At 48.7% G+C, this 18,219-nt stretch overlaps 1 protein-coding gene across 1 annotated transcript in view; it reads right to left on the reverse strand.

The window, feature by feature from the left end:
- Positions 1 to 8,197: 8,197 nt before the first annotated feature.
- MPPED1 (metallophosphoesterase domain containing 1) overlaps positions 8,198 to 18,219 on the reverse strand; it is an 84,262-nt gene continuing 74,240 nt past the window's right edge. The window contains exons 4-6 of the mRNA XM_006890044.1: positions 14,660 to 14,775; positions 11,976 to 12,089; positions 8,198 to 8,428 (exon numbers count right to left, since the gene is read on the reverse strand). Of these exons, the coding sequence (XP_006890106.1) occupies positions 8,310 to 8,428; positions 11,976 to 12,089; positions 14,660 to 14,775 (349 nt within the window). The 3' untranslated portion in view covers positions 8,198 to 8,309. The remainder of the gene's footprint in view (positions 8,429 to 11,975; positions 12,090 to 14,659; positions 14,776 to 18,219) is intronic.

An 18,219-nucleotide genomic window follows, 5' to 3' on the forward strand; every position in this document is an offset into this window, starting at 1 on the left:
TTATATTTGGGGTTGGGGGAAGTGCGGGGTGGGGGGGGATTGTGTACCAATGAGGGAGTTTTTCTTTTGCTTTTCAAGGAGAGGAGCTAACGGGGGTGGGGTGGGCGGGGAGAAGGGTGCAACAATGAATGAATGGAATTCCAAAATCTCTGTAGATGTTCATTGAAATGAAAAAGAAGTAATTTAATATAAAATAACAATAACAGCAAACAAAAGAGTTTACAAGGGATGAAAGAAATGCATGAAGAATTGAAGGACTCTACAGCAAAGAGCTAGGAGGAAAAAAAATAAAAGTCGTAAAACCAATGGGATACTTGAAACCTTAGAAAAACAAGTGTAATCCAAACTAATAAGGCAATCAGTACAGAAGCTATAAAAGTGGGAAAAACAAAATAACTGGTAAAATTAAACATAGACTTGGGGAAACAGAAGACAAAGCCCTTCACATTAATCTGCTAGAGAATAAACACGGAGGAAGGGAAATGAAGAAAAGGATAATAATTACGTGAGATACCACCAAGAGAAATAACATGTGTGATTAGAAGTTCAGAACGCACCAAGAAAATTGTGGAAGAGTTTTTGATTCAATTGTGGAAAATAACTTTCCAAGTATCATGAAAAATTAAAAATATACATTCAAGAAGCTGACCAAAACCCCAAACAAAATAAACCCCAAAAGAAAAACACACATTGCTGCTGCCAACAATGTCAATCCAGCTGATATTGAGCTTTTGCAATGATTTTTTTCCACAGATAAAATCAAACTGATTCCTCATGTGAAGTCAATGTGTATAGCCACCACTTGTGTTTCTTATTCTATCATTTCTCTCACCGAGTCCATATTTTCCAATTACCGATCCTTCTTCCATGCTTCCAACATTTGCATTCCGGTCACCCGTTATTGCTCTTCATCTTGGTTGGTTCAGTCTATTTTCAACTGCAACAGTTGGTAGAAGTCCTAGATTTCCTCCTCTTTTGACTGGTTATTACATGCATTTGAATGATAGTGGTATTAACAAGGGTTTCTTGTATGCATATAGAAATTATCCTGTTGCTCAAAACATTGTATTTCAAGCTGGATCTAGAAGTGATCTTTTAAGCTATGAATGCAACTCCATTTTCCCTCACCTTTTCGGTTCTAGCATAAAACACTTAATTGTCTTATGTGAAACCTATACTTAGACCAGGAAGCAGTTATCAGAACAGAGTGAGGAAACACTGCATCGTTCAAAGTCAGAAAAGGTGTACATCAGGGATGCATCCTACCTCCATACCTTTCCAATTTATATGCAGAACAAATAGTTTGGGAGGCTGGGCTTTATGAGGATGAATGCGGCATCAAGATTGGAGGAAGACTTATCAATAACCTGTGCTATGACACAACCTTATTTACTGAAACTGAGAAGGACCTGAGGTGTTTGCTACAGAAGGTCAAGGACTGCAGTCCAATATAGATTGAAGCTCAACATCAAGAAAACAAAGATTCTCACCGCTGGGCCAGTTGGCATCATGATAGATGCTGAAGAGATTGAGATTGTTAACAATTTTGGCTTGCTTGGTTCCACAGTCAACACTCATGACACCAGCAGTCAGGAAATCAAAAGGCAAATTGCACTGGGAAAATCTGCTGGCAGGGACCCCTCCAGGGTGCTGAAGAGCAACGATGTCGCCTGATCCAGGCCATGATCTTTGCAATTATTTGCTAAGCATCAGAGAGCTGGACAATGACTAAGGATGATAATAGTTGTTGTTATGTGCCATCAAGTCACCTGCCACCCATAGTGACCCTTTTTACAGTAGCTGTGACTCGTGCCCTGTCCTGAGCCAGTCTCACTAATTCCGATACACCAACCCCCATCATCCCTGTCACTGTATCAATCCATCTCATCTGGGGTCTTCCTCTTCTGCACTGTCCCTCCACCCTTCCAAGCATGATGTCCTTCTTCAAGGACCAGCCTCTCCTGCCCCACGATATGGGAAGCCAAATTTTATATTAAATATTTGTAATAAACAGAATACTACATCAGGTTATGAAGGAGGCTGGTATCAGCTGGAATTAATCCGGAAGCACTAAGGCAATCCTCAAGCATTACAGGAGTTTTTCATCGCCCCTCCCTCCTGAGTCAAGCAGAAGGTTGTCATAGAGAAAGCTTAGCTTCACCTGTATTGGATTCTCTTTGTGATTTACTGCAGTTCCCTTCAGTGGTTTGAGAACTGTTTGCCTCCTGCTTTATCTCAGTTTTTCTCCTACATTCCTGGTGTTCTGTCTCATTATTACTACATATGAAAATATGTTGCCCCTGGTCTGCAACACCACGTGCCCAAAGTATGTGAGATGGAGCTTCAAAGTCCTAGCCAATTTGTCTTCTTGGCGATCCATGGTATGTTCAAAACTCCAGCACCGCAATTCAAAGCCATCAGTTCTTCTGCCATCCTTAGTCATTGTCCATCTCTCTGAAGCATAACAAGTAATTGTGAAGACCATGGCGTGGATTAGATATGCCTTAGTCTCTAGACTGGCATCGTTGCTTTTCAGCACTCTGGAGAGGTCCCTGACAGCAGATGTTCCCAATGCAATTAGTCTTGTGATTTCCTGGAACTCAGAGATAGACATCCTAGGCATTAGTGAGAGGAGAGGCACCTGGTATTGGCCATCCTGAACCATTCACACGATCAGGGATAACACATTGAAGAAGAATGGCCTCAAATTCATCCCCAACGAGAACGTCTCAGGATTTATCCTCCAGTGTGACATGGTCAGTGATGATATGTGGACCCATGCAAAGAGGGTCTATTAATATCACCAATATTCAAACACGCAGCCTAAAATTGAACAAACATGCAGTTAAGATGCAGCATAATAACTGGTGACTGGAATGCAAAAATCAGAAACAAAGGACTGGTAGTTGGAAAACATGGCCTTGGTGACAGAGAGAAGCTGGAGATTGCATGATAGATTGTTGTGCTTCTGATCAGGTAGAATACATGGATCCAGAAAAAAAAGGGTTAGAAGGAGAAGTGGCCCCTCCACCATTGCTCCACGGTATCCACTTGGGGAGTTTAGATTTCTATTCTCTCCAAGTTATAAGCTCTGTATGTCTACAGCTCCTGGGATCAGACCAAGGAGTCACCCCAGTGGAGACAGTGGGAGTCCCAGTAAACTTAGAGTTAACAAGCCTGTCCTGGTTGTTCCTGGGGCTCTACTTTTTGGCAAGGCCTTCAATGTGGCTTCCACTTCCTCTTTCATCACCATTGGCTCCTGTTCATATGGCACTTTCTGAAATTTTTCAGTGTCAATCAGTTCTTTCTGGCACAATGACTCTGTGTATTCCCTTCATCTTCCTTTGATGCTTTCTGGGTCATTCAATATATTGCCCATAGCATCTTTCAACATTGAGACATGAGGCTTAAATTTGTTTTTCAGTTCTTTCAGCTTGAGAAATGCAGAGCAAGTTCTTCCCTTTTTATGTTCCGATTCCAGCTCTCCGCACATTCCATAAAGTATTATACTTTGCAAATACCTATGCAAAGGCGTGTGACTGTGTGGATCATGACAAGTTGTGGCTGACATTGAGAAGAATGGGAGTCCCAGAGCACTTGACTGTGCTTTTCCGGAACCTCTACCTGGAGCAGGAGGCTGTTGTGCAAAGGGAACCTGGGAGCACTGCATGGTTTGGAATTGGGAAGGGAGTGCAGCAGGGCTGCGGTCTATCTCCATACCTGTTCAATCTATATGCTGAGCAAATTAGCCAAGAAGATAGACTCTGTGAAGAGGAATGTGGCATCAGGATTGGAGGGAGACTCATCAGTAACCTGTTATGCAGATGACACGACCTTACTTGCTGAAAGTGAGGAGGACTTGAGGCACTTGTTGCAGAAGATCAAGGAATGCAGCCTTTAGTATGGTTTGCTTCTCAATATCAAGAAAAAAAAGATTCTTACCACTGGACCAATAGACAGTGCCATACTGAATGGAGAGGAGATTGAAAATGTCAGCAGCTTCATCTTGCTTGGAACTACAATTAACACCCTTGTTACAAGCAGTTAGGAAATAAGGAGATGCCTTGCAATGAGAAAATTTGCAGTTAGGGACCTTTCCAAATTATTGAGGAGCAGTGACATCAGTTTGAGAACTAAGGTGCATCTGATTCAGGCCATAGTCTATCTACTATGGATCTGTGGCTCCATAGACCTGGACAATGAATAAGGATGACAGGAAAAGAATTGATGCCTTTGAGCTGTCGTGTTGGAGAAAATCACTGAACATCCCATGGACGGCCAAGAGAACAAATAGATATGTCTTGGAGAGGGTGCAGCCAGAGTGCTCTTTGGAGGCAAGAATGATGAAGCTTTGCCTCACATACTTTGGGCGTGTTGCCAGAAGGAGCTATTCCTTGAAGAAGGACATGATGCTGGGAAGGGTGGAGGGTCGGTGAAGGAGAGGAAGGCCCTCAACCAGGGGGATTGACACTGTGACTGCTGCAATGCGCTCCTGTGTCAGGAGTGTGAGGACGGCTCAGGACAGGACCAGATTCAGATCTTTTGTTCATAGGGTCGCTGTGAGTCATATTCGATTCAATGACACCTAACAAGAACAACAATTTGGTTGTTCCACAGAGACAAGGATGGTGAACTCTGTCTCATATACAGGAGGCATGTTGTCAGGAGGGACTAGACTTATGGAAAGACATCATGCTGGAAAAGGTCAGAGAAAGAGAGGCAGGCCCTCAATGAGATGGACTTCCACGGTGACTGCACCAATGGGCCTGCCAGATGTCGGGAGGATGGGCCAAAATAAGACCACTATTGGTAGTTGAGTCAATGGCACCTAACAACAACAAATTCAAAGTTTATAACTACCACTTGGCAGCCTTGTATTCTTTGAACTAGCAGACAGACCAGAAGACAAAAGAACTACCATGTCTGTGAGGGAGCTTGAATGGGTAGAAGGATGGATAAATGGATAAGTGGAGGGACAGATGGAAAGGGAGACAAATGAATAGTAGAGAGATGGATGGATGGATGGATGGATGGGAGCAAAACGTGAATGGTGGGTAGACACGATGGGAGGATAGGTGGATGGTGGGTGGGTGGATGGATAGATTGCTGATGAATGCGAGAAAGCGTGAATGCTGGGTAGACAGGAGGCTAGGTGGATGGTGGGTGGATGGAAGGACAGCTAGGTGAGTAGTAGGAGGGGTAGATGGTAGACAGATTGAAGGTGAATGATGGCAGGATTGGGGGACGGTGGTGAGCGCAGTGGAGGAACATGGGAGAATGGTAGGTGGATGAAAGTACAGGTAGATGGTGGACGAACAGGTGACGAGGTGGCTAGTGTGTTCATGGACTGATGAGCAGATGGATGAAAAGGACACAACTATTACAGTGTGGGCGGCTTTGCTACTTGGGTCATTTTACCTTCAAGTATTTCCTTGGGCTGCAACTGACCCTTTGTTTGAAAAGACTGGGGAGGAACCTCTCATTTCCAGGACGAGATCTGATCATCAGACACAAATCTGGCCCCATCCCCCTCCCAGCCACCCTCCGTCCAGTCCTGGCCGCACTGCCCTCCCTCCACCTCTGTAACCCCCGGTCCCGACTTGACAAGCTCTGGGCAAGCACAGGGAGACCAGCTGTTGCCATGTGGAAGGTCTTCAAACTGCAAACTCCAGCAGAGTGCAAGGTGCCAGGACGCAGGACCCCGCCAGAAGGACGCTGTCCCTCCCTCTGCGGCCCACCCAACACCCAGAGGCAGCCCAGGAGGAGGCACCAAGCAGACCTTCTTTTTATAAAGATTTTATTGTCTAACATGCTCGACAAAAAAAAAATTACAGCCACAATCAAGTTATGCCAAAATGATTGAGGAGCACACCATCATCTTTCATCCCTCACGGACTTCTAATGAATTTTCTCTTAAAGTAACAGCTGCCTTCATAGCGTTCTTTTTCCACATAAAAATACACCATATTCTGAAGATACCTTAGGGGAAAAAATGTAAGTTTTTTGTTCTTGGTCCACTTAGAAATTCGATGGAGGAGACATTCAAGGGCCTTTTTACCCCTTTCCAGGAGTACACACGTGAAAGTCTGAGGGACCCCACAGACCACATCAATGCCCAGCGCCCAGGAAGCACCCCAGACAAGCAACACTCCTGAGGCCCTGTATCCGGCAGAGCCAAGCTGGACTCAGCCAGCATGGTGCACCTGCGGATGGTGTCCCCCGGAAGAGAGATTCGCTCTTGGTTGGGGAAGGATCTCCTGGAATGACAAGATGATGGAGTCACATTAGAGTTCCAGGGCTCTTCTGTGAAGAAAGCAACAGAGCTGATTTGGGGCAGGTGAAAGAGAGAGAGAGAGAGAGACTGAGAGAGATGGAGAAGAGAAGAGGAGAGAGAGATGAGAGAGAGAGAGATGAGAGAAGGAGAGAGAGAGAGAGCGAGAGAGCGAGAGCCAGCTGGACCACAAACTCAGCCTTGTAACAGTGGAGCTTTGACCCTAACTGAGGACCTGGAACAGAGACCAAAGTTCAAATCCTGGCTCTGCTCCTTTTGTGCTGCCTGCCTTAAGGTAAGTGACCTCACCTCTCCAGCCTCAATCTCCTTGTCTCTAAAGTGTGGGGGCAGCTTGGTCCAGCAGGGAGGGACCATCTGAGGGTAGACAAGTCCTCAGAGCACTCCCAGGGTTGGGGCTAGGGCGAGGCAAGTGAGGCAGACCTTTCAGGCATAAGCAAATGCTAAAAAGAGCTTACTTTCTGGGCTGTGACCTGAAAGGCGATGGTTCCAAGCCACCAGCCTCTCTATGAGAGGCCAATGAAGTGGGCTCTTCCCGTAGAGACCGGTAGCTCAGGAGACCTGCCGGAGGGTTCCCTGACACCGCAGCCGTGGGCCTGGTGTGTGGACTGCTGGGGGCACAATCATAGTGTGTCAGACTGATAATCAAAAGGTCAGCAATTCGGACCACCCCCATGGGAGACAAATAGAGCCGCCTCCTCTGGCACAGACTTCCCGCCCCAGAAGCTCATGGAGAGTCACTGAGAGTCAAAATTGACCCAGGGACAGTGGGCTGATACACTTTTGATGCAATATTTTTTTTTAAAAAAAAATGAAATCCATGCTGAAATGTCATAATTGTAAACACAGACCTGCCTGGCCCCATGTGTCCTCGCCTAAGGCCAGCCCTCTGCTTTCCTGCCCCTCAGAGAGGCACCGTCGTCCCACCTTGATTTAAAGAGGGGGCTGGAGCTGTCAGGTGGGGCTGCTGGAGGCCAGGTCAGCCCTGTCCCCGTGCTGCCCTCTTTACCCAGAGCACGAGGACTTGAAGTAGCAGTTCCACCTGCTGCTGCTATGGGCACGTCTCCTGGAATCTGAGGTGTGAGGGGACAGAATTGGAACTGAATTAATTCTGTGTGGAGGAAGTAATGAGAAACACGAGGCCGCCTCGTGCGTGCATGTGTGCGTCCCTGTGTATCACACACGCGTGGGGTCACAAGTGCACAGGGCTGCAGCTGCCTCGGTCTAGACCCCTCTAACTCCCAGATGTTGGGTCCTACAGTGCAGTGCAGCCTTCCCACAGAGTCAGGGATGCCCTACCATGACATTGAAGCCCTCAGCCAGTCCTGGACACCCCAGTGCCTCAGTGCATAAACCCTCTTGCAAACTCTAGGTTACCGGGGAGTGGTCAGGATTCTCAGGCCACCGTTCAAGTCAGCAAAAATGTCCACAGGAAGGGAAGGGGCAGCAAGGCAAGGCCACGTCCTTGGGGCAGGGCCAGGTGCTCCTCAGATTCCCGAGATGTCCCTGAACACCCCCTCCTGCCAGGGGCTTAGCTGTAAAGCAGGCCTGAGAGGGTGATGCTTGAGCGACACAATCTCCCAGCTCCCCCAGCACTGGGCTCCCAAGCACACAGCCCCTCCCTCCATCAGAGGGCAGTTTTGTGCAAGAATTTCCAAGATCTGACCCAGGACACGCAAAGGCAGCGGCTTCTTGACCCACGAGGGTGTCCAGCAGGGAAGCGTAAGGAGGCAGTCACCCCCAGAGCAAGCTGGGTCGTGAGCGAGTCGTCCTTTGAAGAGGTACACACAGGATGCACACGCAGAGAACAGTGATGTAGGGGGTCCTGCTGGGGTTCCCCAGAGCCCCAACTTCTGGGGGGCAGGAGGCTGAGAAGTTGGGGGTTCACTTCCTCTCAAGGCCTCCACCGTCCCCACAGCCAAATGGGTCATCCCAGCTGCTGCGCAGGGGTGGAGGTCCATGCTCTCAGCCAGGGGGGCATCGCTGATGGGGGCAGGCAAGGAGGGGCGGCAGGAAGCAGTCAGGAGTTCCGAGGTGTGGGCAAGTCGATGACTATGGGGGGATTCACAGGCTGGTAGTTCACAGTGCACACGGATGCGTTCACATAGGTGGTCGTCCCATCTGCCATGACTCCGTACCCTGGGGGGCAAGCACACAGCCATTGGGCTCGGACCGGGAGAAGAGGGCACCTGGTGGTCATGTGCATGTATTCAGCCACTACTGGCTAATTAGGCCTGGGGCCAGCTACCAAACACCTCAGCTGGGTTTCCTCATCTGTGAACTAGAGGTGATAGATTAACACTACTGCCAGGTGTACTTTGAGGATAAAAAGAGATCATAATCTACCCACAGAGCCCAGCACGTGGAAATCACTCTCTGAGATACTATGCAGCAATTACCATGACGACCACCCTCATTCTCATCATCACCACCATCATCTTCACCACCATGCTATCATTATGACGACCATCATCATCACCATCCTCACTATCAACACAATGACCATCATCACCCCACCATCATCATCATCATCACCATCACCACCATTCTCATAATCATCATCATGACCACTATCACCACCACCACCATCACCACCTCATCACCACCATCATCACCATCACCACCATCATCACCACCATCACCACCATCATCACCACCATCATCACCACCACCACCATCATCACCACCATGACCACCAACTTCATAATCATCACCCTGACCACTATCACCACCACCATCATCATTATCATCACCACCTCATCACCACCATCACCACCATCACCACCATCATCTCCATCACCACCATCATCTCCATCACCACCATCATCTCCATCACCACCATCATCACCACCATCATCACCATCATCACCACCATCACCACCATCATCACCATCATCACCACCATCACCACCATCATCACCACCATCATCTCCATCACCACCATCATCACCACCATCATCACCACCATCACCACCATCACCACCACCATCATCACCACCATGACCACCAACTTCATAATCATCACCCTGACCACTATCACCACCACCATCATCCCCACCATCATCATCACAATCACCACCATGGTCACCATCTTCATTATCATCACCCTGACCACTATCACTGTCATCAGAACCACCATCATCATTATCATCACCACCATCTTCATAATCATCACCATGACCACTATCACCACCACCATCATTCTCACCATTACCATCACCCTTCTTATCATCACCACCACCATCATCATCATCACCACATCACCTCCTCATCATCATAATCACCACTATTACCATCATATTACACCATTACCATAACCACACCATCACCACTGTTATCACCACCCTCATTATCAGGTCTCATCATCATACTTTCATAATTACCACTATCACCCTCATCAAGAAGCTCTGATGGCTTAGGAGTAAGGAGTGGCACTGCCAATCCAAAGGCATGTGGTTCAAATCAATTATCTTCTCTCTGGGAAACAGATGGCCACTCTCCTCCCATGCAATTGCCTGCCTCTGAAAACCTGTTGGGGGGTCAGTTTTAGGTTGGCTCCAACTCGAAAGAAGTGTAGTCAGAGGGTGCCTTAGAGGCATGGATGAGGGAAACGCTCTGCCTCACATACTTTGGTCATGCTGTTCAGAGGGGCTATTCCTTGGAAAGGGATGTCATGCTTAGAAAGGTGGAAGGTCAGCAAAAGAGAGAAAGGCCCTCCTCAAGATGCAATGGCATAGTGAGTGCAGCAATGGACTCAAGTATATCAGAGAGGATGAGGATGGCACAGCACAGGACAGGGTTCAGATCTGCTGTTCATAGGGCCACAATGAGTCACACTCAACTCGATGGCACCTAACAGCCACAATGTCATTATCATCATCACCATCACCACCATTAATACCATGATCACCACAGCCATCACTGTAACCGTTAACATCAGCATCACCATCTCCATGACACCAATCACTCTAACCACCATCATCAAAACCACCATCATCATCTTCCTCATGACCTGACAATCTTCATTGTCATCAAAGTCACCCCATCAGGGAACTCTGGTGGCTAAGCGGAAAGAAGCTGTGCTGCCAACTCAAAGTCGTGATTCTAATCCACCAGCTGTTCCACGGGAACAAGAAGGGTCATTTCCTTCCATGCAATTTACAGCTTCTGAAAATCCCCTGAAGCCTAGCTTTGGGTCAGTGCAGCCTCAACAGTACATAATTACAACAATCACCATCATCACATCATTACCATAACCATCACCATGACACCATCACCACTATTATCACCACCCTCATCATTACCATCATTGCCACCTTCATCATCAACATCATCATCACCACCATCATCATCATCACAATCGCCACCCTCATCATCATCACCATCACCACCCTCATCATCACCATCACCACTTTCATCGTCATCACCACCCTCATCATCACCACCCTCATCACCATTACCACCTTCATCATCACCATCACCACCTTCATCATCACCATCACCACCTTCATCATCACCATCACCACCTTCATCATCACCATCACCACCTTCATCATCAACATCACCATCTTCATCATCAACATCACCACCCTCATCATCACCATCACCATCATCATCACCATTACCACTTTCATCATCACCATCACTACCCTCATAATCACCATCACCAACTTCATCATCACCATCACCAACTTCATCAACACCATCACCATCTTCATCATCACCATCACCAACTTCATCATCAACATCACCACCATGACCATTATCATCTTCCCAACTATCATCATCATCACAGAATCATCACTACCACCATCATCCACCTCACCCTCATCACCATCAGTATCATAACCATTATCTTCATCATTCTACCAACTGTCTTCCTCATCATGTGTCTTCTCTTAGCATCTGCCTCACGTCTCTCTTCCCATCAATGTCTACTTGCCTGAACTCTCCTCATCCTTCACGTTTTTATGTTTACCTCCCTTTTTAAAAAAAAATTGTTAATTGTGATTTTAATGAAAGTTTACAGAAAAGTTTTCATTCATTCACTGCTGCACAATTTCCTCCATCCACCTCCTTCCTTTCTCTCTGTCCCAGGGCTCTTTGCATTGTACCTCTCATTCTAGATCACTGTATTATATATATGACCTAATCATGTATTCCTTTCCTTCATTTCAGGTCTCCTCCAAACCATCAAGTATTTCCCCCTCCTCTCAGGCAGGTGACTCATTCTTTTCTGCACAAACATGACAACTGGGATTCAGTCACATGCTGCTCTGCGTTTGATGGCTCTGCATATTGCTGTGAGGCCACAGGAAGTGGTCCTTATAGTCAGTGAGCTCCTCAAGGGCCAGGCTAAGTCTGCCTCCTTCTGCGGCCAAGGCTACATCTTAAAGAGGCCCTGGGGGTTTGTCCTGAGGTTCGTCTGTGCCTGGGAAATGATGCAGTGTGGAGGAGGCAGTATGGAGGCCTGAGGGGGCTGTTACAACAAGCAGGGGCCATAGCCATGACACTCACAGTGCCATGGTCATGTCCAGGTGCCTTTCCACCAGGCAACCAGTCCCCTCCTCCAGGAAGGCACAGATCCTGACATATTAGGATGCGTATTAGAAATGGGCATCTCCCTGAGGGGTTCAGATATCAAGGAGGGGTGGTGGGGTTGCAGGGAGCCCCGCACCCTGCTGACCTTCATGGATGTGGCCGAAGACATGCAGCCGCGGCTGGACACGCCTCTGGACCGTGTTGAGCAGCTCCACACAGCCCACCCGCTGCATCTTCTTGGGGACCCAATCCAGGAAGCCTGTGCAGGGATAGAACACAGGGCTGTGCTGGGTCCTGGAGGGCCAGTCTCCACTGTCCAGGTGGCAGCTCTGGCCACTGTGGGGAGATGCAGCAGGCCCCAGACTCCCAGGCCTCGATAGCTCCCACCCCTGCCCCACGTCAACCTACAGGGACAGAACCATGCCTCTGTCCATAGCAGTGGGGTTTCCTGCCCGCAGTCTCGCTGGTCCCATCTTCAGAGTGCAAAGAAGGTCACCTGCGGTCACCATCAGCAACCAGGGCAGATGGGCATGCAAAGCAGGAATGCTCACTGTCTCTCACTGGTTCTCCCAGTCCAACCATGCTCCATGTGGCCTTGAGGGTGACATGTGCCCAGTACAGAGATAGGCAAACTGAGAGTGGGCAATTTAGCCCAAGGGGGCTCTGTCAGCTGGTGGCAGAGCAGGGCCCAGCACGCTCAGTCCCCTCGGAGCAGAGAAGCTTTCTGAGCACACCCCCGACAGGCTGGTTCTGTGCAGCCTGGCTCTGTGGCCACATCTGCTTGCACCATCGCACCACCACCTCCCAGAGCCGCCCAGATGGTGGATGCTTATTAGCCTCACATGGCTACACAAACTAAGAATAATTGATTACTCCAAGCAAGCATTAGAGTTCACCACGACCCCTTTCTGTTTGGGTGGGTGAAGCAAGCGTCTCCGAGTGCTGGGACAGAAAGGGGCTGCCTTGAGCTCAGGGGAGGGGGCTGCAATCCATTCAGGACTAAAGATGGGGAGAGGAGGAATGAGGGGGAAAGAGAGGAGGAGAAGGAGAGAGGAAGTAGGGACAGAGAGAGGGGAGAATGAAAGAAGTGGGTGTGAGATATGCAAGGGGGGCTAACTCCCCTGCCCTGGGACTTAGTGGCTGTGTGACCATGGACAACAGGTCAGTTGACCTCTCCATGCCTCTCTTCTGTCCATTACACCATGTGGCAACCATTCAATTCACAATCAGAAGTGCTGCTGGGTACTGAGACCCCACCCTTTTGCAAGTCCCAGCACATGCTGGATTGACCTTACAGCAGGGAGATGGGGCACAGGCAGGCCAATCACAAAGTGATGTGAGATGTCCGCACACCAGGAGCTGAATGTGGGGGTCACATGGACATCCTCGCACTAGGAACTGTATGTTATATGGACAGTGGCCAAACTGGGGCACCTACAGAGCAGGAACCCAAAGACACTATCACTGAATGGATGGGTGGATGGATGGATGGATGGATGGACAGGTGGATAGACGGGTGGCTAGATGGATAGATAAATGGATGGATGGACAGACAGGTGGATGAATGGGTGGGTGGATGGATGGATCAAATGGATGGATGTATGGATATAAAAGAAGGAACAATTCCACTACTGGGAATATACCCTAAAGAGACCATAAATGGCATCCAAGTAGATATATGCACACCCATGTTTATTGCAGCTTTGTTTACAATAGCAAGGAGTTGGAAACAACCTAAATGCCCAACAACAAATGAATGGGTAGAGAAGCTGTGGTATATTCACACAATGGAATACTATGCTGCATTGAAAAACAAGGAACTCATGCAATATTACTCAAAATGGGTGACCCTGGAGGACATTATGCTGAGTGAGGTATCTCAGTCACAAAGGGACAAATGCTATATGGTGCCACTGACATGAGGCTGACATCAGGATGGGGGTAAGACTGAGAAAAACTGGATGAAATATGTTTATGGCATTGAAGTCTTTGGGGGAGAGAATATTTTAAAAGTATTATATTTTAGGGTATTATGTTTATCGTAAGAGTATGGAATGAGGGTTGCAGAGTGGATTATATTTGGGGTTGGGGGATGTGGGGGGGGAAATCGCGTACCAATGAGGGAGTTTTTCTTTTGCTTTTGAAGGAGAGGAGCAAACGGGGGAGAAGGGTGCAACAATGAATGAATGGAATTCCAAAATCTCTGTAGCTGTTCATTGAAATGAAAAATAATTTTTTTTAAAAAAGGAAGGAACAAATGGTAGGGAAGAAAGGGAGGCAGGAAAAAGAAAGGAAAAGAAGAGAAGGTGGAAGAAAAGATCAGGCGAGGTGGCAGGGGCTTGGATCAGGGTGGTGGCAGTGGGCAGAGTGGAGGGGGTTGGGAGCTGGGGCCGGCTGGGATGGGTTGACGGATGTCCAGTATGGAGCCTGGAGGGCACCCTGGTGGAACAGAGCACACAGGCGTGCGTCATGCTCTGTGCAGCTTCTGCACAGGGACCTGGCTGGAGGGACAAGGACCTGGCACTATCTCAGAACTCTCCCAGCTCAGCTGCCACAGAGATGGGCTGGGTAATTCTGATGTCCTCACACAGGCACAAGCAGCACATGAGAGAACACAGCAAGCCACCAGCACAGCAGGCACTCAGCTAATGAGGGGACAGTGGGATGACTTGTTCCAGGGGCCCCAGATGTTGTGTCAGAACGGAAGGTGTTCAGGCCACCAGCCAGGCCCAAGCAGCAGCTGCCAACCCCATCCAACACACACGTGCACACAGACACACACGCACAAGCACACACACGCCCCACGATTCCCCTCACAGACCCCCTTACCCAGCGGCGGTCCATGGGTTATCAGGATGTCTACCCCTTCAGGAATGAGGTTCCATTTCTCCAGCAGGGCTTGGCCTCGGGGGAGATTGAAGCCCCAGCCATAAAACCAAGGCTGCCTGCAGGTGGAGAGGAGGCAGTCAGAGGGAGCTGCAGGAGGTGGGGAGTTATCCTGTACCTAGAAACCCCTAAAAAGGTGCAGGTTTGCCCTGACGAGCTGCAGGGCTATGCCCACCTTCTCCTCTCACCTACCTGTAGTCTCCATTTCTTTCTCTAGGGTGAATGCTACAGGTGGACTAAATTATGAACATTAACCATCTAGCAACTGCTCCAGAGACCTTTTCTGAAGGAACCCAGAGAGAACATTATCTGCTCCACTTCCTCTTCCGGAATATTCTCAACTGTAATGCTCTCTCTTGAGGACATCCTCCTCCTCCTCTCACCTCCCTCTCCTAGCTGGGGCCGGTTGGGCACCACAAGGCCAGAGCTGATCCCAGGGGGACAATGTTCAGTCTCTGATGCCACCTGAACTCTCAGCCAGCAGGTCTGAACCCGCCCTCAGCTCCAAGAGTGAAGCAAGATCTAGACCTATCAGTGCAAGTGAGTCCATGGATTAGGTCACTGGTGAGCATGTGCCTCAGATTCTTCCAACTGGAGAGAATCCCAGGCCACGTTGTCACCCTTGTATAGAGAGCAGGGAGCAGCCAGCCATGAGAGCTGACCTCAGACACTGAGCGACCCCAAGGGGAGCCAGCTGGATCACACCACGCCAGGTACCCATCGTGCCCCTGCACACCCCACTACATGCCAACAAAGTCCCAGCCTAACACCATTTGAATTGGATATTTTTTTTGTCACTTGCAACAAAAGCATCCTTACTGATCATCAGAAGGGTCTCTTGGGCTTAAACCATTATAAGATCCCATATAAGCAAAGGCCTTCAACAATTACTGAGTCATCACACCACTACATCATTTCACCATGCCAACTATCATCACCACCACCATTACCACCAAACCACTATCAAATCACCACCATCCCATCATCACCACCATTATCAGCATCATTGGAATTATCACCACCACTACCACCATTATTGTCACACCATTACCACCACCATCACCTCCTACCCACACAGGCCAGACCTTGTGGGTCTGCGGAAAATCAAAGGTTCTCTCTACCCCGGAGCTTACTCGTCCATTTACTCGTCCACACACAGAGGATTCGATTTCAAGGGAATCCTGGTGACATGGAACAAGGGGCTGAGCTTCTCTCCATCCCCAGTTTTCCTAACAATAGGATTGTTGACAAGATTAAATCAATCAACCCATGTAAATTACTTCAAACTAACTCTGACTCAAAGAAAGTTGTCATAAACTGAAGCTCATCACCGTCTCCCTGGCCATTTCCTCCACAGCACTTATCACCACGGGCACCCTTAGCATCACCACTGTCACCACCCTGCCACTACTATCAGCACTACCTCAATATCACCGCCACCATCAATATCATCATCGTCATTATCAATATCAGCACCATCACCACCATCATCAATACCACCACTATCAATATCACCACCATCATCAATATTATCACCATCATCAATATCACCATCACCACCATCATCAATATCACCTTCAGCACCACCATCAACATTAGCACCATCATCACCATCATCATCAATATCACCACCACCACCATCAACACCATCATCAATATCATAACCAACATCATCATCATCAATATCACCATCAGCACCATCATCAATATCATCATCACCACCACCATCAATATCATCACCATCATCAATATCATCACCATCATCAATATCATCAACATCATCATCAATATCATCACCAACACCACCACCATCATCAATATTGTCACCATCACCACCATCATCATCAACATCACCACCATCATCATCAATATCACCGCCATCACCACAGCATCAATATCACCATCACCACATCATCAATATCCCATCAATATCATCATCACCACATCATCAATATCATCACCATTATCAGCATCAGCACCATCATCAATATCACCATCATCGACAGCAGCAGCACTATCATCAGTACCACCACCATCATTCAGCACCACCACCATCATCATCAATATTATCACCACCACCACCACCTCATTGAACCATCACCACCACCACCACCATCCCCACTATCAACATCACGATCACCGATGTTACCATGCAGCCCTCTTGAAATCCATCCAATGCATCTGGATGAAGATTTTGGCCTACAACAGTTTTTCAGAGTTCAGTGTGGTCACTACAGCACTTAGGGGAAAAAAAAGAACAAACAACATCAGACTCCGTCATAGTAGGAAAAGAATCCATTCATTACCACGGCCATGCAGTCAGAGCAGACCACCCCCCAAACTGGGCTTCTGAGGTTGTAGATCTCTTGGGAGGAGACTGCCTGTCTTTCCTCCCAGGAAACACATTTACACTAAGATACCTTACAGGCATGTGAACTGAGTCACAGTGGAAAATGTTTTTTTTAGTATGATTCTTGGTCAGAAAAGTTAGGCAGTCCCTGGCCAGTCCTCTCAAAGGACAGTCAGTCCTGTTATCGCCAATATGCCCGAGCTCTCATGTCCGCAGCTCCCCTGTCCTGAAGCACTTTGGGGACCGTGCAGGGATGTGCAGGGTGGAGCTGCTGCGGGGAAGGCACCCCAACTCAATGCCCCTGTAAGAACACAGCCATGGGCAGCCCTGTGGTCCCCAGTCTCCGGCCAGATGACAGGAGAGGAGGTGGGGCACCACTAGTGCCCCCTACACACACAGGCTCTACTTTCAAACATCTAATCAAATATCTACAAGGCAGGATGAGGCCACACTAACATGGCCAAAGAAGTTTGTCAGCTCCTGTGGAGCAGGGAGTGGTTTGTGGAAGGGCATTCCCAAATGTATATGACACGGCACAGATGCCCGTGAACTCTCTGCCGATCCTGGGGCCACCTCCCTGTCACCCGGCACAGATGAGCTTCAGCTCGGGTGACCGGTCCCCCACGGATGCACCTGTCTGGTTCTCGGAAACGCCTCACCTGAATCCTGGGAGGCTGCAGCCACACCCCCCTCACTGATGCCCAGAGACGTTGCTCTACTACCCACACAGCAGGTTCCTCGCCAGGTGGAAAATCAGGTATGCACCCACCCCATCTCATCTCAGTGTCTGTCACCCACCCCACCCATCTCTGGAGTCCTCACAGGCCCAGGACACAGAACCTTGCCTGGGGATTGGGGGCAGCTCTGTCACTCACATCTGTCATCTGACACCAGGGCATCAGATGAAGGGGCTGCCCTGTCCCCTCTGATGGATGGATAAGGGTATGTACCAGAGACCTGCCCCCGGGCTGTGCACTTCACCTTGTCCAGCTTCCATTTCTGAAACGAGACAACAATGCTATGTCCCAGGCGTACCCCCATGTGCACAAGGAGGGTCCTTGCTGCCCACTGCTGTATTTCCATGACACAGCACAGGGGGAAAGAAGGTAGGAAAGGATGGAGGGTGGGAGGGAGGAAGAGGAAGGATGGAAGG

The sequence above is a fragment of the Elephantulus edwardii genome, unplaced genomic scaffold (genome assembly GCF_000299155.1).
Source record: "Elephantulus edwardii isolate Elephantulus edwardi_28Jun2011 unplaced genomic scaffold, EleEdw1.0 scaffold00086, whole genome shotgun sequence".
NCBI lineage: Eukaryota > Metazoa > Chordata > Mammalia > Macroscelidea > Macroscelididae > Elephantulus > Elephantulus edwardii.